Source organism: Coptis chinensis, chromosome 4 (assembly GCF_015680905.1).
Source record: "Coptis chinensis isolate HL-2020 chromosome 4, ASM1568090v1, whole genome shotgun sequence".
Lineage (NCBI taxonomy): Eukaryota > Viridiplantae > Streptophyta > Magnoliopsida > Ranunculales > Ranunculaceae > Coptis > Coptis chinensis.
In genome coordinates this window covers 74,467,709-74,489,441 of record NC_141459.1, presented here as the reverse complement: position 1 = coordinate 74,489,441, position 21,733 = coordinate 74,467,709, and the positions used below count along the sequence as shown (strand labels likewise).

Here is a 21,733-nt window from a genome sequence, read left to right as displayed (position 1 = left end):
AAGTCACGCTTGCCTTCTTTCCCGAAGCCAGATTCTTTCGATATATGGGAAAATGTTGTGTTTTCCTTCATGAAGAAGTATTTTCCACCAACGAAAACAAAAAAGATAAGGAGTAAGATACAGTTCTTCAGACAGAATCCGAGTGAGACATTTTCCGAAGCATGGGATAAATTCTCTGACCTACTCCATTCATGTCCTCACCATAAACTAGAAAAATCCACTCTTGTCCAATGTTTCTTCAAAGGTCTTCTCCAAGAACACAAAGTAACCTTCGATATCATGAGTAATGATAATTTTTGGATAGAGGTGCAACCGAAGCTTTAACCTTTCTTTAAAACCATGCTGAAAAGAGTACTCATTGGGGTGATATAAACAAATTCAAAATAACCCAACCCAGTACATCTAAGACTAGTGGTATTTTTGAGGTGAAATCTGATCTAGAAATCAAAACTTTAATCAAAACCCTCACAAGAAAGATAGATGCCCTCACAACCAAACAAAAAGACCAAACTCCTCATCCTGTCATGAACATGAATACCTCACCATGCAATGTTTGTTTAAGCTTAAATCATATGGATGTCACATGTCCCTTGATCACAAACCTATCATCACTTCAACTAGAAGAAGTATGTGATTTTAATGTACCAAATGCACTATAGAGACAACATCTAAACATCGCATGGACTAATTATCCACAAACCCAACCACCTCCAGGTTTCAGTAAACCACCAAATACATTCAGACAAGGACAATGTACCTATAACAATCAGAACAAAACATTGGTTCCATCCCATTATAACCATAACTACCAAAACCCACCTATCAATAACCAAAGAGACTTAGTTCCAATTACACCATCAACTAGTGTCCAAAACAATCTATGAACTTGTTAGCCTAAGACAAAACCCAAAAAAGTGTGTTCCCAGGACAAGCTATATATTCTAAACCCTAAACCAACAAACACAGCCTGTGAAGCAATAAGTGATGTGAACGAAGCTTGAGCGCTAAAAATTCTTTCATGATAATCCTATCTACGAGGATTAAATCCTCTTTTCCATGATGTATTCCTTCCCCATTCCATTCCACCTTTTTCATTTAAAGGGAATACATCAATAAGGTAACCGAACCCTCCATTTGGAGTGTGTGGTTGTAAGTGCCGGAACCTTAGTCTAAGTATATCTCGCATATTCTTTGTAAAACACTTTTTACTTGTTGTTTAAGTAAGTGTGAACTTGTGGAGTGAGTATACAATTTTTCTTTTCTTTATTTTACATTTCTTTTTCAAAACAATTGTTTTCTCTGTTCTATTAATGCAAGATTCTCGATATATCAATAGTCAAGTGGTTTTCCAAAAACAAAACTGGCAATGGATTCTACACAGACCAACCCCTAGAACAACGCAATCTAGGGGCAGTTTGAGATCAGTTTTGTTTATTAAGGGTCGCCTATATTACCGTGCTATTCGCACGGGTCAGGACATTCCATGTCTTGCACAGTAAATCCCCCAACTCACGTAGCTGAAGCTCTGTCTGTCTAGATTGGGTTTACCCCAGAGTCGACACAAAAGTTGCCTGAGATTACCTGTTATGGTTTGCTTTCAAAAATTAAAGTAAAAAATCATAGCTTTTTGAGTACGAGGATCTTAAAACATCTCTCCATAGTTTTCAAAACTAGAGGATATAAAAATAGAAATTATACGCCCCGGAGTAACCAAAATGATACCGGATTCACGAATAATTTTATCTTCTTGTAAAAAAACCTCTATATGGTTAGAGATATCTTTTGCTTGGGAAAACCAACTAAAAATAAAATATAAGGCATCTCCAAATGAGAATTAAACAAATAGAGTAACCTAAAGTGATATTATTCTCTATTTAATTCCATCTTTTGCCTCCACCTCTATTTGTCTCGAGAATCTGACGTTAAAAGACTCAAACTTGTACAAATTTTCAAAAATTCTTTCTTTCTTCTCAAAATCTTTCCCCTTGTCAATCTCTCTCTTTCTAAAAACTTTCAAATTTTTTCCAAAATGTTTTTAGTAAGACTAGATGGATCAGTTTCAATGATTGTGTGCAAGCACTTCTTAGAGAACTGCAGATAAAGATATGGACACATACTAAAAACCATTCCTAGTTTGGGTAAGAGTTCATACACATGTAAAAGACGAGCTATGAGAGAAGGTTGGTGCTTGAACTGTCAAATACCAACTTGTCTCGGTCTTCAACCTCATAGTAAAAATTCAGTTTTCAAGGTTTTGATGTGCCAGCCATTTGGTTGGGATTGACTCAAGTTTTCAAAAACTTCAAAGTCTTGGGAATCTGACTTAAAACGACCCATCTTTTAAAATTTCAGTTCAAACATATTCAAAACCCAAAAAAATTAATTAAATTTTTTTCCTTATTTTGTTTGTAGATGTTTCCCTTCAGTTCTTTTTTCGTTTCTTTCATTTATCTGTTTTTCATCCACCATTGGATGTGAGTGTATCCCTATACCCTTACATAGCATTTTCGATGCTTATCGTTTTGGTACCTCACGGCTCAAGATCGGACGAGTAACGAAATGCAGATCGACTGTTAAAGTTATCAAGGCACTAAGGATATGATCGAAATTACCTGATTTCATTTGGGTTTGGGCGAAAATTTCAAAACAACTTAAAAGGCACATGCAAGGCACCTTCCATCAACCCTTTTATAGCCACGCAACTACCCGACTGACCTCATCTTCCCCAAAATTTCCCAACCCTAGCCGCACCTAACCGCGCGACCGCCAGCCCACATACAAACACTACTCCTCCAAATTTTTACAGTAAGCTCCATTTTCAACCCTCATTCCAACTAAAAACTCCGATTTCATCAACTCCTACTATAAATGGCTCGAGTCCTAAAAATCATGCCGGAACAAAATTTCGAGCCCCTCTTCAATTCTGATATATTTGAAGTGCACTTCAAGGCTGAGATTAGAAGAAGAGGATGGAAGTCTTTGGTTTTGTTGGAAGGTGCGAGTTATTCTCCCTCTCTCACTATTTCGTTTTACAACCACATGCAACGAGGGGAGGATGACCGCATCATGGTTGCCAGGGATGGCCACACGTTTGAGCTCACTAAGGGGGTGCTGAGTGAGGCTCTGGGGATTCCTCTGAAGGTTTATATTTACTCAGACGGAACAGTCCCTAGACAACAAGACCATCGATGTGATGATGGCAGAAATGTTTCTCGAGGGTAGGAAAAACTCCACATCACACTGCGTGCTTCAGAGTTCACTGTGAAGGAATTAGTTGGCAGTATCTCAATGGATAACCTTCAACTCAATAACTTTGAAAAACTTACTTGTGCCACTTTTGAAATTAATTCTGAAGTGACCTAATAACCCCCAACACATAAAGTTCAACCAAAAGTAACACAAAAGCCTTACTAAACTTTTTGTTAATAAAATGACACTTAAGAATAGCCTTTTGTGTCACTTTTAAGAAAGAGTGTCACATGGCTTGTAAAAAGTAATACTAGTTATATCCCTTTTGGATCAGGGTGAGACATAATTTCATCAAAAGTGACACATTAAGTATACTAGTTGTGTCACTTTTTTACCAGAGCGAGACGTAAGTACGTCAAAAGCGACACATTAAGTATACTAGTTATGTCACTTTTGGACCAGAGCGAGACATAAGTATATCAAAAACGACACATTAAGTATACTAGTTGTGTCACTTTTGGACCAGAGCGAGACATAAGTACGTCTAAAGTGACACATTATGTATACTAGGTGTCGCTTTTGGATCAGAGCATGACATAAATACGTCAAAAGCGACACAAAAGCCTCCCATTTGTTGTGTCGCTTTTGGAAATCAACTCCATGTAACTCGTATGAAATAGAAAACGACACATAAGAGTGGTCAGTTGTGTCACTTTTAAAATATATTATGTTGCTTTTTCCAAAAGCGAGAGAAATGAAAATAATTTTGTTAAAAATCTTTTCTCATTTTTGTATTCGATCGTATTTATTTCTTAACCTGCATCATATACGTCATAACCAAAATCCCATTAACCTACTTTATGACATAAACAACATCCACATACATTTATCAAAACATCACAACTAAAATCGTTTGATCCTATTTTCTAATATGAAACAAGATCCACTCGGGAAAACATAGACAACATTCAAAACAATTAACTTCTATTGATTTCATCGATCAAATCAAGTATTTATCATTTAGTTTGACTCCTAACAAAATAAGTCATTCCAATACCAAAAGAATCATAATAAAGCAAAAAAAAAAAAAAAAATTACATGACGCTAATGCTATCCTAGTTATATATCTTAACTTGTTGCGTGCACTTTCAACACCAAAAAACCTAGCTTCCATCTATTCAACTCGTCTAGCTGCATTTTCAATCTTTTTGTAAACTTTTTTTTTTTTTTTTGCTCGGTAAGTGTAAATTGAATTAAGGAAATAAAAGAACTGTACAGGAGTGGTAAAACCTACATGCTATACAATGTAGGCTCAATATATTCTAAAATAGCAACTATATGGAACCTCCCATTCATATAGCCATGGGGGTCTGCCATTTGATACAAACGCCTCATTCTCAACTAAGAAAGATCCAAATTTTGCTGCCTGGTCTGCGGCTAGATTAGCCTCTCTCTAGTTGTGCAACACTTTCAAGCTTTACACCTTCGTCATGCATATTTTCCATCTGCATAGGAGTTGCCAAGAGATGCCCCCTGAGTTAAAAACTGTGACAGCTGCTGCCGAATCTGATTCCACCCAGAGATTACTCTATCCTTTTGAAAGGGCAAGCTCCACACTCTCCAATATAGTCATGCACTCGACTGTATAATTGTCTGCAATTCCGATACCCTTGCTCAAGAGTAAGACAAAATCACTATAAACATTTCTAAAGGATCAACCCAACCCAGCTGAACCTGGGTTCCCTCTAGAAACCCCATCTGTGTTGACCTTAATTTGATCACCAATTGGAGGAAGCCATATGCATTGTCTGATTGTAGGCGTTCTACGAGGTCAAAGTTGTAACCCCCATCGTCTGAGAATGTTAACGTCTTGTATGGAGCCATAGGTATTACTTTTTGATAATCTAGCAGAGATCCTAACTTCATATCTGATTTTTCGGATGCACAACACATAGTTCATTTGCTTACCATCGAAGTGCATTGAGTTTCGATGTTTCCATAAAACCACCATGCTTCCAACAGTTGCTGCCATCGCTAAACTCTTCACATAAGGGTTGAAATGTTCAATCTTCTGCATTGCTTCACTGAAGCATGTATATCCTCATGTAAGATTAAAGCTATCCGCAACCCAGTCACAAACCCTCATTGCAAAGGGGCAATACCATAGAATATGCTCTAATTCTTCTATAGATTCTCCACAAGTCATGCATTTGGATGCAAGTCGAACCCCTTTCTGCTGGATTGCAACATCTGTAGTAACACCTCTCATCAACTTCTAAGCAATTGCTGTTGTCTTAGGGTGAATGTATTTATTCCATATCTGGGAGTGCCAATCGACACTTAGCAGTTTCTTTCTGATCTCTTGGAAAGCAGACTTCGTGCTGAAAATTCCTTTCGTGTCTGGTGTCCACATGAGCATATCTTTCTCCACATCAATCTATGCATTCTCCGATCTGAGTCCAGCTGATTGCATGAAGTTGATGACTAGTTGAGGGACGTGCAGGTTCCCTCACACATTATGCTGCTTAACTTGGAGCTACATTTCTTCAATGTTTGTTTGTTGAGGTTCAGGCCTTCTTGAATAGACTTATTTCCCGCCCAATTATCTCTCCAAAGGTCCACCCTCTCCCCAGTGCAAACAATCCACTGGCTCCTGCTGTGTACATCCTTCATGACCCGTTTAAGCCCAGGCCATAAGGATGAAATCTTGTATTTCACTTTCTCACCATCTCTTGTCAGAAACTTGCCTCTTATGAATGTTGAAAAATCATCATCGCCACTCTTGAATTGCCACGCTAATTTCATGAGCATAGATACATTAATTTCTCTTAATCTCCTTATGCCGAGCCCACCCTCTTCAATTGGCTTGCACACTTTGTCCCACCCAATTGTTATCATTTTTCTCTGAGATGGGTCTCCTGACCATAGGAAATTCCTTATGGATCTCTCTGCCTCCTTGATCAAACTTGATGGCCACCAGTATACTACCATGTTGTGAATGGGGATCGAAGAAAGAACATCTTTGACCAACACACATCTGGCCTGAAAAGATAGTAATTTGCCTCGCCTAGTCATTCGTGCTCTAATCTTGTCCAATAAAGAACAAATTCTGGCTCTAGACACCCTTCCTTTGAATAAAGGAATACTAAGGTAGTTCTCTGTTAAGAACCCTTGTTGGATTCCCATTTAAGCCACAATGGTATTGCGCCTATTCATGCCAACATTACCCATGAAAATTTTGCGTTTGGATTTGTTGATGAACTGACCTTCCACTAGTTGGTATCTGGTAAGCATATTGGATATTCTTCTGAGTCCCCTGATATGACCATTGGAGGAAATGATGATGTCGTCTGCAAATAATAGGTGAGTTGGTCTAGGATTTCCTTTATACACCACCATAGGCTGTGTGAGCTTTGTATAGTTCAAGAGTGCTAGGTTTCTGCTAAGAACTTCTTCAGCTATGGCAAATAAGAGTGGAGACATGGGGTCACCCTGCCTAAGCCCTCTGTGAGGAGATGAATCCACAAGGTCCACCATTAATGAGAATAGAGATCTTTGCAGAGGAAATAATAGCTTTGACCCACTTGATAAAGACTTTAGAGATTCCAGTTTTCCTCAGAGCTTGCACTAGGAAATCCCAGCTAATGGTGCTAGGAAGCACGGATACGGATACGCGACACGGATACGACACGACACGGATACGCGGACACGACATTTTTCAAAAATATAGGATACGGATACGTCATGGATATGTTTGAATAATATATATATATATTTCACCAAATTCAAATTAAAATGGCAATTCTACTTCATAAAATGACCAATTCAAACACATTAAGCAGCAACTTTGTATAAGTGTATAACACTGCAAGCAAATGCCAACAAAAAAGTTCAAATTAATACAATGGATTTGTCAATCAAGTTGTCCAACTTCAACTAAGTCATTTTCTACATCTTAATTCACTTCATCTTTATTCTCTTGCATCTCTTCTTATCTTGGATTTTATTTCACTTTTTTTTTTTTTTTTTTGTTGAAGTTCCAAAAAAATTTGTGAGATTACTATTCCACAGATCCGCCACGTATCCCAGCGATCCCCCCGTGTCGGAAAATAAAAATTAATTAAAAAATCAGATACTCCAAATTATGTGATCCGACACGATTATCCAAGATATCGTGATCCGTGTCGGATACGTATCGGACACGGATACTTCACCCATATAGAAGTATCCGTGCTTCATAGTAATGGTGTCATAGGCTTGAGAGATATCCACCTTGATTGCAATGTTACCTCCCCTTCTTTTGTAGTCTAGCTCATTCATCATTCCTGAAGCGAGCCCAATATTTGAATGTATACACCGCCCGCCCATGAATGAACCCCATTTGTTCTTTAGATACTAGTTTCCCAGCAATCTTATTCAATCTGACCTGCATAACTTTTGAGACAATTTTCATAGAAAAGTTTCCCATGCAAATGGGTCTAAATTGCTTAATTTTTACAGCTCTTTTTTCTTTTGGTATAAGAGTTACAAAGTTAGAGTTAAAGCTAGTAGGAACATTCAGGTTAATAAAAAAAGACTGAATAGCAAAACATACATCCACACTTACAATGGGCCAACAGTGATGAAAGAATGCACCATTGAAGCCATCAGGACCTGGCGAGCTTGCGGATCCATATCAAACACAGCTTGCTGGATTTATGCATAAGTGGGCGTACAACTCAGAAGGGCATTATCCTGTTCAGAGACCAACAAAGGAACTGCATTGAAAAGCTGTTCGTCATATTGCACTGGGTGGAACTTAAACTTTTCTTCATAGAACTGCACTACATGCTGCTTTATGGTCTCCTGATCATTGAGTATAGTTCCAGTCTCGGTATGAATCTCAGTTAAGACAGAATGAGCCTGTTTGACCCTGTGCATTATATGGAAATAGCTTGTGCTTCTCTCCCCTCCATCTATCCACCTCTCAGTACTCTTTTGTTTTAACATCACACATTTGTCAGAAAGGGCTTGGTCCAGTAAGAGTTCCTTTTCAATCACACTGTTCACCAGATCATCATTTGTGGGGTCTTGGTCAGATACTCTCTGTGTTTCCATGAGTTCTTCCTGTGTTTTCTTAACATTGGAGTCAATGTTACCAAAGACTAGTCTATTCCATGCCTTGAGCTCGTTTGAGTCTATGCAATTTCTTCATCAGTACAACCATAGGCCCACCTATAATGTTTTGGTTCCAATTGTGTCTCACTACATCCATGAAGGTTGGATGTGAGAGCCAGCAAATATTGAATCTAAAGGGGGTATTTGTTGCTCTTGGTACTACTTTCAGTTCACCAACTAAAGGGGAGTGATCCGATCCACATCTACTCCACACTTTATACTTCCAGCTATTAAATCTAATATTCCAAACATTGTTGTAGAATGCTCGGTCTATTTTGGATGCAATTCGACCCGCACCTATCTGGTTATTGCACCAAGTTAGCTCCATCCCAAGGTGCTCCGCTTCAATCAAAGAGCATGCATTAATGGTATTGTGGAATTCCTCCATAACCAATCGGTTAGGAAGTCTGCCTCCCCTCTTTTCACTGTAGCTTAAGACAATTAAAATCACCAATCACTAGCCACGGGTCACCAAAATTCATAGCCTGTAGCTCAGCCCATAACACTCGTCTCAGATTCATTGGGCAATGAGCATGTACTGCAGATACAAAAGCATCACCAACCCAAACTGTAATTTGCTGCCTTGACATATGTATCAAATCCACAACTAGCTCTCTTTTGTGTATAATCCATTATTCCCCTTGCTACCATTGCTAGAATTATAAATAATTGAAGAATCATAATTCACAAGGCCCATTTTCAAAACTGTATCACTCTTTGGCCATACCAAAGATTCCTCAAGACAGATTAGATCAAAACTACAAGATTTAACAAAGTCTCTTATTCTTTCTAAAGTGCTATCCTTCCTTACACCCCTAATGTTCCAGTAAAGTACTCTCATTAAGATTTTTTAGGGGTGGGAACTGCTTTTTGAGCCCTAGTCTTGGGGCAAGTGCCCTCAACTTGAGCTGCTATTTGGTTTGCCACAGCTTTATCTTTGGGAGGCCGACCTCTCTGCTTCACTTGACCGATACTCGATGCAGCCTCTTTCTCTGCCTGAGCACAAAGAATAGCAATTCTTTTAGCTTCTTCTATCAATTTGTCCTGTTTAGGGGGTTGTGTCACTTGTACCACTGGAATGGCTTCCTTAGCTTCTCCATGTAGAACAATTTCCAGCCTTCCACCCGGGGCAATTACACAATCTTCTCCCTGCAAGAGCGGTGGAGTCTCCACCATCGCCTTACTGGTAGATAGTATAGAATGAATTTCGGTATTTCCAGATTCCATTGTCTGATCCTTCTCGACCACCATATTAGTTGTATCATCAACATCAAGATAGACATCTTCATCCATATCAAGTTCCCCAGTAGAGTCTACTTCATCATCAGTCTCAACAGTCCCATTAGAGTCTAATTCATCAGCAGTTTCCATCTCTGGACTCACCTCACAATTACTACCTTTGTCACCATCCAAAGTGACCACAGTAGCAGCTTCTAGGTCAACCACAATATTTTCTGTTACTCGATGTTCCTCAACTTGACCCATGACATGGTTCGCAGCCTGCTCAATCAGTTCCCTGACTGCCATTTCAAATGCTTAGGCAACTATATCTTCAGCATTCCCAGTTATCATTTCTCCATTGCTCGCTTCAACATTCTAGTTGGCAGATGTAACCTCTAAAATTCTGGTAGCTTCCACCGGTAGACATTCCTCATTCAAAATACCTGCTTCCATAGTGGCACTTTGTATTTGCTTATTTTTTACCCTCCACATCTTTTTTTGGCGTTTCGATAACTCAACTGGTTCTACCTCCATCACCACTTCCTTTTCTTTTGCAGGTTCTTTATCCATGGAGCTGAAGTCAGGTCCTTATGTAATTGCCTACACTCTGTTACTAGGTGACCCACAATTTTGCAATGGTTACAAAATTTGGGTAGTTTCCCTAGTCGTATTTCTTGCCAGAATTCATACTTATCCCCCACTTCAACCAATATCTTGTCAGGGATTGGTTTTGATAAATCAATATCAACAAACACACTTGCATAATACCCATAGTCTCTTTCTAGGGAATTTTTATCCACTCTAATTGGACCCCCAATTGCACGACCCATAGACATTAGTGATTCCACTTCCCAATATTCAAAGCTTAGACCTGGGAATCTCACCCATACTAAAGCTGTTGATTGACGATGCAATTCCGGTGAGAAATTTGGCGTCCAGTTAGAGAGTATGAGGAGTTGTTTTGCTAAGTACCAGGGGACTCCAAAGCTCACTCTTTTGAAGTCCCCTTCATTTGAGAATCTCAAGATAATGTACCCCTTTCCTAATGGTGAAATTTTGACTTTTTTCAGTCAGTCCCCACCTCGAGTTAGCTTCCTAGCGAATGGCTTCGATCGTGATGTCTGTCATATCAAGACGAGCTACAAGGGAGTATTTGCAGGCTTCAAGTCCCTTCTCAACAGCTTTGATAGGGATTCGAATTGATGGCGTTTCTCCTCTCTTACTTGGCAGTGGCAGAGAGTCGAGATCCACCGTTTGAGTCATCCTACTCCTAGCTTTCTCTGCATATGTTGGTGTAGGGTTGCCAACTTTCCCATCCACCAAACCCTTGTTCAAACTCTACAAACACAAAAAGAAAAAAGATCGAATTAGCTAGTATAACATAACAATGACAGTGCAACATCAAAATTATCAATCCACTAGGACATGTGAATGTTTAAACAACTTTTCCGGGTCAACCTAAACCAAAACCACATAATAGATCCGAAGCCAAGAAGTGAATGCATAAACAAATACAAATCACACCATGCAAAACATTTTGACACACAGAAGCTAGGCAAGCACCTAGCTTACAAATCATTTTCACCTTTACAAATCATTTTCACTTACCAACAAAACAAGAGTAAAAGAATTGGGATATTCTTAAGTAAACTCAATGTAAGTTAGTAACAAAAAACTGGATATGGTGGCCTACTTTAAGGCTGAAATAGTAGTTATGGTTTGTGGATATACAATACAAGGAAAAGATCATGCTACATGTGGGAAGAGTGAGGCGAGCCCTAAAGGCCTCAAAGTCAGAACAGACTATATACTAAGGTAACTATTAGATGGATCAATTTATTAAAATAAGCGTTGCATAACCTAAAATAGGAATAACTACCATGGTTTGTGCATAATGGAGTTCATGATATATGGCAACTAACGAGTAGCCAAAAATGAAAAGCCACCACACATATAAAAGTCGCCAAGAAGAATAGTTATATCAAATGAAACAGAGAATGGACAACTACTTTGTCATTCAAAATGTACAACCAATTTGCCCCATTAATGGAAGTCTTAAATACCAAGAACCATATGCAATCAAGTTCAAGCGTGAACAATTATACAAGTAACAAAAAGAAATAATTACTACCTATATTTTCAGCTCATATTGGTTGGTGGACAAAACACTCATGATTAAAAAAGGTGCACATCTATAAGCTAACCAATATTAAGCTCAAAGTGTTTTCGAGCTATACTTGATGTTGTGAGCATAGTAGCTGGTATTACAGCCCCATCTTCTCTTTGCTTTCCTTGTGCAAGTAACAGAATCAGTTAGAGCTTAGTTAGCATGTTGAAGCCTCTACACTTAATGTAAGCTTTAAAGGACTTGAGGTAGAAGAATAAGTTTTGCTAGCTAGCTGCTATACGTGTACTAGTAAACCAAGAAATGAAACACTTCAAAACTTCAACCAAGTCTTTCCGTCTCCCACAAAAGGTTCTGATAATAGACACAAAACCAAAGCCCCCAACATAAACCCAAAGAAAATTAGAGAGAAGTAAACTTCCCATAACAAACCCAGAATTGTTGTAAATCACTAGTTTGTACAGGAAAACAGCACTTCGCTTAAACAGGAAAAGAACAAACTAGACGGACCACACTATATGTCGATTACCATGGATGATGGATTGTATTCAACCTTATCTCAATGCACAAGCACAGACAAATAACCACAAAAAAACCATAGCGACATATACTCAAACAGTTGGTAGAATTCATAACTTACCAAGCTCAAACTCAGTTGCAAGTATGAATTACCCAGCTCATGAGGTAGAATCAAGGCAGTAACAACCCTAATGAAAGAGTTTGAAAAAAATAACAAACGGGAGTTTAATTATTCCTCTAACCCAACAAAAATACACGTACCCAATCAAAACATCCCAAAAACAACAACCAAAAAGCAAAATTAACAACAACCCATCACATAAACACACACCCAACTCGTTAAAAAACATATTTTATGAGGCGAATTATAAATAAAATAGAAAATGAGTATAATCAGTTTAGAGTTAGGTGTTACGTGAAGCTTTCCACGGAGTTCTCTGTCGGAACGAAGCTTGACGTAGATACATTCATCAAGACTAAGACGTATGAGATCAAGTGGCTCTTTCATTGCACCCTGATTCTCTTCATGACCTAATTTACGGGACACGAGAATCAGGATTCTAACACAGTAAAAAACGATTATAGAATATCAAAAGGATTGCAATACAAAAGTAAAAAGAAGCATTGAAGATCTACACCTTCCTTTTCACAATCTTCACCATCTCGTGAAGAACATCCTTCTCCGCGACATGCATGTGCACAATGTCTCCACAGTTCTTTATGACTGTTTCCAGCAGCTAGCATATGACAACACAGCAAGTGGCGAGCAAATTAGTTGTCTGTAAGACCAAAACTTTGGACCTAGGGATCATTTTCATTCTCATTATTCACAGTGAAGAATGGGCCAACGGTTCAATTCCTTCAAATTTTCTACAACTATAGAATGGCAATGCTTACAGTGAGAGCAAGAAGTTGAACTTTGGGATTTTTACTGCCAATGCGTCTTTTCAAACTTTTAACTACATCCTTTGCTTGCCTAATAATCAATTAAAAGCCCATATAAAAGGATGTACAGATGGGTTTGAAAAGGATGTAGTTAAAAGTGACACATAATAATAATCAGAAATACCCGAGATCGCGATTGAGAATGTCACAGATCTCGATGTTCATAGCCCAATCTGGACCGAACAATAAATCACTCGTGCTCTTTCCACCAATGACGAACTCACCATCCTGAAAATCTCGAAAATGTGATATTTCAGGTTGTGGGTAAATTTCGTTTCGATCAGGGCGGCACTGGTGTGATTCTTCTCTCTTTCCTAATAACTGAGAGCCACGTTGAACGCAAGGGGTTTGTAAATTTTTGCCAGTGTCGCTTTTTTCCCGGTCTCGATTGGTGGATTTAAATTAAACAAAATAATTTACAGAGAAATAGAGAGAGAGAGAGAGTGAGAGTGAGGTCAGAGGTGTAGCGTGTAGAGGTGGGTATTTGGGAGTGTTTTGAGTGGAAAGTTTCTTTGAGTAGTGGGGCATGAGGGTAGCAGAGAGCTCTACGAGGGAGAGGAAGAGACAGACCGGTGAGAGGAAAAGTGACAGAGTCGGGAGGGAGAAGACAGACGCTGTGAGGACTCTGTTTCTTTCTTAAACAACCAAGTCTTAATCCAACGGAGTAATTGAATTTATTTCCCTTTTTTATTTTCTTCTCTTTTCGTTTTTTTTTTTTTTAGTTTGGTGATACTTCTAGAAGGAACCTAAATTGAAACAAATAGCCCACAAATCATGAGTTTGAGACTTGGGGTATATATAGTTTTGTATTTTGGTCCAACAGTTACTTGTGTTTGTCTTTTTTTCTTCACTTAATTGGCATAGTATACAACGTACTATACATGTTTTTGCACTTTGGATACTATACAATTTTCTAGGCACTAAACTACATTGTACTATCAAAAAAAATTCAGGTTGCGACCTGGGCAAATATTCCGGCCAAAATCTACTGACGTGGCCAAATTTGGAGGTTTTATAATCCTATGTGGAGACATGTCATTTTATTTATTATAAAAAACGTGTGTTTACATTTGCCACACAAGCTGAATAGCCAACAAGCATTTCCCGCATTTTCCCTCTTAACTTTTCCCTCTCTTTTGATTAGCCAAAAAATTGGAGATTTCATCAAAACCTAATTGACCAAAAATTTGTTGTCTTTAAGATTAAATTGTCTAATTCACACAAACCCTAACCTATATAAAACACAGAAACCCCTAACCTTCTTTGCTGGCAATCAGGAATCTAGTCCATATTAAAGTAAGTTAATGTTTTTTATTCTTAAGTTAATGTTTTTTATATTGTTGTCGGCTATTATATATGAATATTATACTATGATTGTTGTTATATTATTGATATATTGTTGCTAAATTACCGCAGATGGGAAACAGTTGTAATTAATCTCCATCATGGGGGTTCATTTGTTACTAGTCCAGACCTTCGTTACCTTGGTGGTAGGATAGAGTGCTTGGACAATATTGATCCGGATAGGTTTGGATATTTTGATTTAAAATCAATGGTGGAGGAGTTGGGGTATTATAATGTGAATAAAATGCACTATGGTTTGATAAGGGTTATATGTTAATTTTTGATGATACTAGTATTATGAAAATCTTCGCAAGAAGCTAAAATTTGGGAATAGAATTGAGGTATACATTGAACATGATGTTGAGGTGGATTCAAGTGAACAAAATGTTGTGCATGATGATATTGAAGTAGTTGAGTTAGAGAATGGAGAAGACATTGAGATACAAACTCGATTCTGAGTGATAAGGTTTGTATTTCGGATGATAATGAGTCGGGATGAGGAAGATTTTAGGTTTGAGGATTTGCCCGAATTGTCCGATAATGATGAGGAGCTTATTGAAGTTAGGAAAATGATAGAAGAAAGGAAAAACGAAAAAGACTTGAAAGAATGAAATCAATTTGGGATGATGGTGATCATGAACCCGAAGTGAATGGTGGCTTGGAGCCGAAAGCAAGCAATGAATCTTTGAAGGTGATGATGATGTTGAAGCAATGAACACTAGTAATCGGGTGTCAGTTTAGCTGGATGGGCTTTATGTTGATGAAGGCAACAATGTGTTTATTAGTGATGATGAAGTTGACCATGGGGATGTTGATAGTGACTATATAGATTCAAGTGATTATGAAAGTCCAGATACTGATGAGGATGATGGTATTAGAAAAACCAAGAAGTTTAGGTACCCTAGTTTTGATCCCAAGACTGATGTATTTCATGTGCAACCAAGACTAGGGATGGTGTTTGCATCCCCTAATCATTTCAAAGATTGTTTGAAGGATTTTGCAGTTGCTCATGGGTACCAACTTTGGTTGAAGTTAAACAACCAGAAAAGAATCCTTGCATTATGTGCTGAGGATTGCCCATTTAGACTATATGCTAGTTGGATGACAAGCAAGAGAAGCTTCCAGATAAAGTCCTATATAGAAGAACATAAGTGTTCAAGGATATTTGATGTCCAGATTGCTAACTGTAAATGGATTGCTAGGATATATGGAGAGAAGAAGATCTTCAAGTATCCTAAAATGAAATTGAAGGATTTGAAAGAGCATATTATGCACAAGTTTAAGCTTGATGTGACATTGTGGTCAAGCAGCTAAGCTAAGCCGCATAAAGTTCTAGATGCGATGGAAAATAGGTTGGTGGTGTATATGCAAAGTTGTGGGACTACCAATTTGAACTAAGAAGGAGTAATCCCCGGGAGTACTATTGAGATAGAATTATTTCATCCTACACCTAATGAACCCGCAGTTGTTCAAGCCGCGATGTATATAGGGTTTGCCGCGACTTATAAATGCATGGAAGAGTGGTTGCGCACCAATTATTGGAGTTGATGGATGTTTCTTGAAGCGGGTACCGCAGCGGGGAGCTATTGGCGACCATTGGTAGAGATGCAAATAATCAAATGTTCCCAATAGCATGGGCGGTTGTAGAAGTGGAAAACTCGGATAGTTGGATGTGGTTTTGGAAATGCAAGACTTGGGTTATAGTGAGGGTCGGTCTTGGGTCGACTATTATTAGTGACCGCCAGTGGGGTCTTGTACAAGTGATAAAAGACTATTTGCCTTTTTTATCGAAAGCAACGTAAATTGCGCCGAACATGTATATGCCAATTTCAAGAAGACATTCCCCCGGTTTACGATAAGTTTCGTTTTTGGAAGGCTAACAAATGTGGGACTCCTCAAGAGTTTGAACAAAACATGGATGAAATGAAAAAGTATTCGAGGATGCATATCACCATTGCATGGTGAAGCAAAACCCAAGACAGTTGGTCAAGAGCTTTTTAGCATGTTTCCTTGTTAGGATTCCGTTGACAACAACATACGCGAGACATTTAACTCAACAATAGTGGAAGCAAGGGAAAAGAACATCATAGAAATGCTCGAGGATATCGATTGCAAGTAATGGCTAGAATGCAAAAGAAGATTGCAAAGAATGGCTAACTGGAAGACCGCCTTTTGTCCTATTATAATGCAAAAGTTAGAAAAAATAAAGAAGATCATAGGTTTTGGGTTGCACATTACAATGGAAGCAACTCATTTGAGGCCGAGGAAGAACAAATATGAGGCCTTTTTATTGTGGATGCAACCGCTATGAGATAGTAGAATGTGGGAAATGAATGGCATCCCATGTCCACATGCCATTTCAGTTATGTATTATCTCAACATTGATCCATTGCAGCATGTATCTAGTTGGTATAGTGTGGCAGAGTACAAGAAGATATATAGTCATGTGTTCTGACCTTTGAATGAATGGTCAAAACATGTGGCATAGGACAAAAAGGCCTGCTATTTTGCCTCCCATAGCAAGGAGGATGCCTGGCAGACCCAAGAAGAATAGAAGGAAGGAAGGAGTAGCAGTGGGAACTGGAAGAGTGACACAAGTGGGAACTGGAAGAGTGACAGAAGACAAGGCTTCTCATCAACTATGCAGGAAGGGTAGGAAAATGCATTGTTCTAGATGCAATAGTGAGGAACACAACATAAGGTCATGCAAGTCTACAGACCCACCACTTAGAAAGAAACAAGTGAGTATGCATTTGTCTTTTACTTTTATAAGTTATTTTTACAAGTGGTTTTGATTGTATTTAAATATGTTAATATAATATTAGGTGAGGAAGAAGAAAGGAGAAGTGAATAATGTCGGTGAGGATGCAACTAATGAAGGGCCAACTAATGTAATTTGAGAATTTAATGAAGGTAGGTGTACAAAAGGCGAGAGGTACAAGGGGTAGAGGTTTTCCTATAGGCTTTGGAGTATACACTAGTCCCTGAAGGAGAAACTTACATCAATGTGAGTCTTCTAATATATTTAATGTATTTTTCATTTATTATATTTTGTGCATTATCTTATTCATAGTGTATTATGTGTAGACTGCTTCAAGATTGACACCCTTGAATTCAAATGAACCATCTCCAAGTAATGAAGGGCCAAGTACTTTAACAGATGAGAGTGCAACTAATCAGCAACCAAGTACAAGGGGTAGAGGTACAAGGGGTAAAAGGTACAAGGGCTAGGGGTGAAAGAGGAAGAGGGAAGAGGAAGCAATGAGCCAACCATTGTTCCACTTGGTGTAAACACTAATACTATTGAAAGAGAAGCCGACATCAATGTGAGTGTTTTAGTTTAGTTTTTCAATAAATTAGTTTGAGTGCATTGGCTTATTCATTGTGCATTTTTGTGTAGATCGCTTCAAGATTAGCCGTTCCACTTGCACCAAGAGTAACTGTGTCAATGGGTGATGGAGTACACATATTACCTCCAATTTGGAAGAAAATATTTTCATGTAAGTTATTACTTTAAGTTTTTATTCATTTAAGTGTATGCAATTTAAAATTTAGTTTAGTTTATGTCTTTATTCTTTAGTTTAGTTTGGTAAGTTTTTATTAATTATGCTTTATTTTTCTTATATAGCCACCACAAGAAAGGAGAGTTGTACAAAGGAAGACTTCAAGTGCAAGTGATCAAGTTGGAAGTAGTCAAGGGTCAAATAATACACCACTTGGAACTTCGGGAATAAAGTCTTTGAAAAAAGTACAAAGATAAGGCATCCCACTTAATTATTTGGTAAAATTGATCTAGCTCATTTTGGTGTTTTAAGAGTGTATTAATGGTTTCTGTTTCAAACTTGTTGCTTTAATGAACAAGTGTCACATTTTTTTGTATATTTCTCTCAAATATGGTCATGCAAAGAACAAGTGTCATATTTTGAATGTAAAAAACAGTTTTTTTTTTTTTTTGTCAAAGAGAATGCTTTAATGAACATATTGAAAACTGATTTGACTAATGTCTTGTAAATAGTGTTATAGTTTTAATTTTGGACTTTATAGTTGGTGATAATTAATGGTGTTTGGTATGCAATCTATAAAACCATCCTAGAGGGGTAGAGGTTGTATGCAATAGGTTTAGATTCGAAAAACAATGCCCAAGGGTCGATGATCCATGTTGAGGGTAAGGAGAACCCAAAACTTTTGAAAGAGCATTGGTTGCAGTTTGGGACCTCATCAAAACAAAGGAGGGGAAGAGAGTGTTCATGGAGGTTGTTTATGAGAATGATGTTATTAATTTGAAGCCTTGTGGATGACCTGTGGAAGGGTGTGCATCATTGAGTTTGTTGGAAGAGGGGAGAGTCAAGTCGACCTAGAGAACCAAGTCCGAAGTTCCACGGATTGAACATAAGCTCAGGAAATCGCCAAGGTTACCAGCAGCAGCAGTAAATGAAGCAGCAGTGAGGGAATCAGCACCAACACCATCCAAGCAGCAAGTTCAAGAGGTTATCCTGGGTCTTTCTGCTGCTGCAGCTTATCCTGGGTTTTGTATGAAGTCCAAGAAGTTTAAGAAGTCTAAGTCTAAGAAGTGAACTGATGTTTGATGTGTTGTTTGATGTGTTGAAGTGTTGAAGTGAACTGATGTTAGGTTTATCTAGGCAGTGTATTGTGTATTGTGTCTTGTTCTTGTTTCTATGTTTTGATGTTTTTTTAGCTTGGTTGTCTTGTTCTATGTTAAATTATCAAGTCTTTTTTTTTTTGATAAACTTTCCATATTATATATTAAGCCTTAACATGGATTAGGGACAATATATTAAGTTTAGAGTTTGTCTCCACCATACACATTGGCAGAGCTGTGTAGTGTAGTGATGTTTAACCCTGATACAGAAACTTAAAGCCACAGGTTTTGTAACATGGTTTACTGTGGTTTTTCGGGTTTTTTTAAAGACCGGGCTATGGTTTCATTCACGTAAACTTAAAGATCGAGAACATTACGTAAAACCGGGCCATACGAAACTTAATTCCATTTTCATTCCAACTCTACAAAGCCCACGAAACTTAAAGATACGTAAAACCGGATAACTCTACAACTTCATTCCATTTTCATTTTCATTCAACTCATTACATTACAAAACCATGTTCGGAACATTACGTAAAACACAGAAACCAGAGATTCAACTCATTACATTACAAAAACCATGTTACAGAACATTACTGAAACACAGAATCCAGAGAACTCTATAATTTCATTCCATTTTCATTCAACTCATTACATTACAAAAACCATGTTCTGTAACATTCTGTAAAACACAATGCACTTCACTTATTAACCAAACAAATACTTGTAAAGCAAGAATACAATGACCAAAATCAAACAAGTTTTCTTCGTCTTATAATTCTGGCATTCCAAAGCTGTCACCTTTTTCTTCAACTCTGTTCTCTTCTTCTTCTCAGAGTAAACAATTACATTCAATTTTCCTTGCAACTCCACCTTTTTCATGTTAGCTTCCTCCAAACTTTCTTTCAATTCGTCAATCTCTTTGTACAAATCAATGAACCTTTGCTTTGTTGATTTTGGAACTTTGTCCTCCCAATCAAAGTAGCCACAATCGTGAGTTTTGTAATTTGTACAACCAAAAATCTTCTTCCCAAATTTCCAAATCTTTGACATTACTAAAGGAGATGGCTCTCCACAAAAGCATGAATGATTTGAATTGATAGAGGTGGACGACATTTTGAACTATTCAAATTGATAGTTAGGGTTTCAAATTGAGAGTTAGGGTTTTCAAATTGAGGAAGAAGGTTAAACTTGCAATTGAGAGTTAGTGTTTCAAGTTTTCAAATTGAGGTACCACCAAGTCACGTGTATTTCAAAAATGCCACATGTCTAGATGGCCGGACACGTGGCATAGGCCGGTGGCCACATCAGCAAAAATTGACTGGAAATACTTCCAAGTCGCAAAGTGAAATTTTTTTGATAGTACAATGTAGTTTAGTGCCTAGAAAATTGTATAGTGTCCAAAGTGCAAAAACATGTATAGTACATTGTATACTATGCCAATAAAGTGTTTTTTCTTTTATTGTAGCTGTTTTTTTATTTGTTTACTAGTGTCACTTTTGAATAATGTGACCTGAAAAATTAAAGTATTTGTGTTATTTTTTCTAGAAACAACACGTCAACTCTCATTCCATATAAAAGTGACACATCAAACTTATGTGTGTCACTTTTTGGTAGCGAGTGACACGAAACTTAAAAAAAAAGTGACACAAAAAGCCATTCTTTTAGTAGTGAGGTGCCTAAGATATGCATGCAGATTATTTATCAGACCTCAAATATACGTTTTTATCCGCTTATAATGTTTTATTTTAGTTATATTATATGATCAATAATGTGGGAAACTGGAAAATGTATGTTCTTATTGCTTTTTCAGGTTACAAGTCTATATTTCGGATGAAATATCTTAAAGGAGGAATTCTAGTGCGAAAAGGAACCTAAATAGGACATCTTACGAAGACTAAAACTTATTGGAAAATAAGCCAAAAAATCAACGGTCAAAGTCAAAGTTAACTCAAGGACCGAGGACCAAAGACCAAGGATTAATTCTCAAAGGCCTAGAAGACTTGTCCTCATCTCAAAAGTCTATAAGATAAATTCATTTGATCTTATCTAGTGTTTGTATCTGAAAAATAATCTATAAAGTATAAAGTAAAAGCAAGAAGATGGACAATTCGTAATCATAGAAAGGTTCTCTACAAAAAGGAAAAATATGGAGAGAGAAAGTAGTCTTTACATTTTAAGAGTAAGAGTAAGACTAAGTTAGATAATTAGCTTTTTAGTTTTTAGTTTTATTAGTTTTATTTTATTTTCCATTATTATCATTTCAAGCTTCAAGCTTTATTCAAATACAAAGTTCTTTTCTTTATTTCAACTTTGGTTCAATCATTAATTTTTTTACTTCAATTTGTTTTCAAACATCTCTTCTTCACATAAACATGTTCTAATCATAGTACAAAATATCTCGATATATCGCGATATTTGGGGATATCTATCCAGATTTCAGAAAAAGATATATAAATATCACAATATGTTAAGAGATATATACGACTGCAAATATCAGTGATATTTTGACGATATTTGCAATATTTGTGATATTTGAGAATATTTTGCGATATTTGGAGATATTTAACGATATTTTGTGTATATAACAATTTTATTTAATATTTACCATTATATTTTAAATAAATATAAAT

General features: G+C 37.4%; 1 protein-coding gene across 3 annotated transcripts; it reads right to left on the bottom strand.

The window, feature by feature from the left end:
• Positions 1 to 7,635: 7,635 nt before the first annotated feature.
• LOC147504784 (uncharacterized) lies at positions 7,636 to 13,845 on the bottom strand. 3 transcript variants are annotated; one of them, XM_086557524.1, is made up of 5 exons: positions 13,281 to 13,845; positions 13,109 to 13,187; positions 12,850 to 12,948; positions 12,627 to 12,742; positions 7,636 to 10,905 (listed from the first exon to the last, which is right to left on the bottom strand). In XM_086557524.1, exon 5 carries the CDS (start codon positions 9,871 to 9,873, stop codon positions 9,187 to 9,189), a length of 687 nt encoding a protein of 228 aa, XP_086413650.1. In that variant the 5' UTR covers positions 9,874 to 10,905; positions 12,627 to 12,742; positions 12,850 to 12,948; positions 13,109 to 13,187; positions 13,281 to 13,845; the 3' UTR covers positions 7,636 to 9,186. The 3 variants fall into 3 exon arrangements, with proteins under 3 accessions (XP_086413650.1, XP_086413648.1, XP_086413649.1); XM_086557522.1 differs by adding an exon at positions 12,333 to 12,399 and having other exon boundaries at positions 12,850 to 13,845; XM_086557523.1 differs by having other exon boundaries at positions 13,109 to 13,845.
• Positions 13,846 to 21,733: the final 7,888 nt, after the last annotated feature.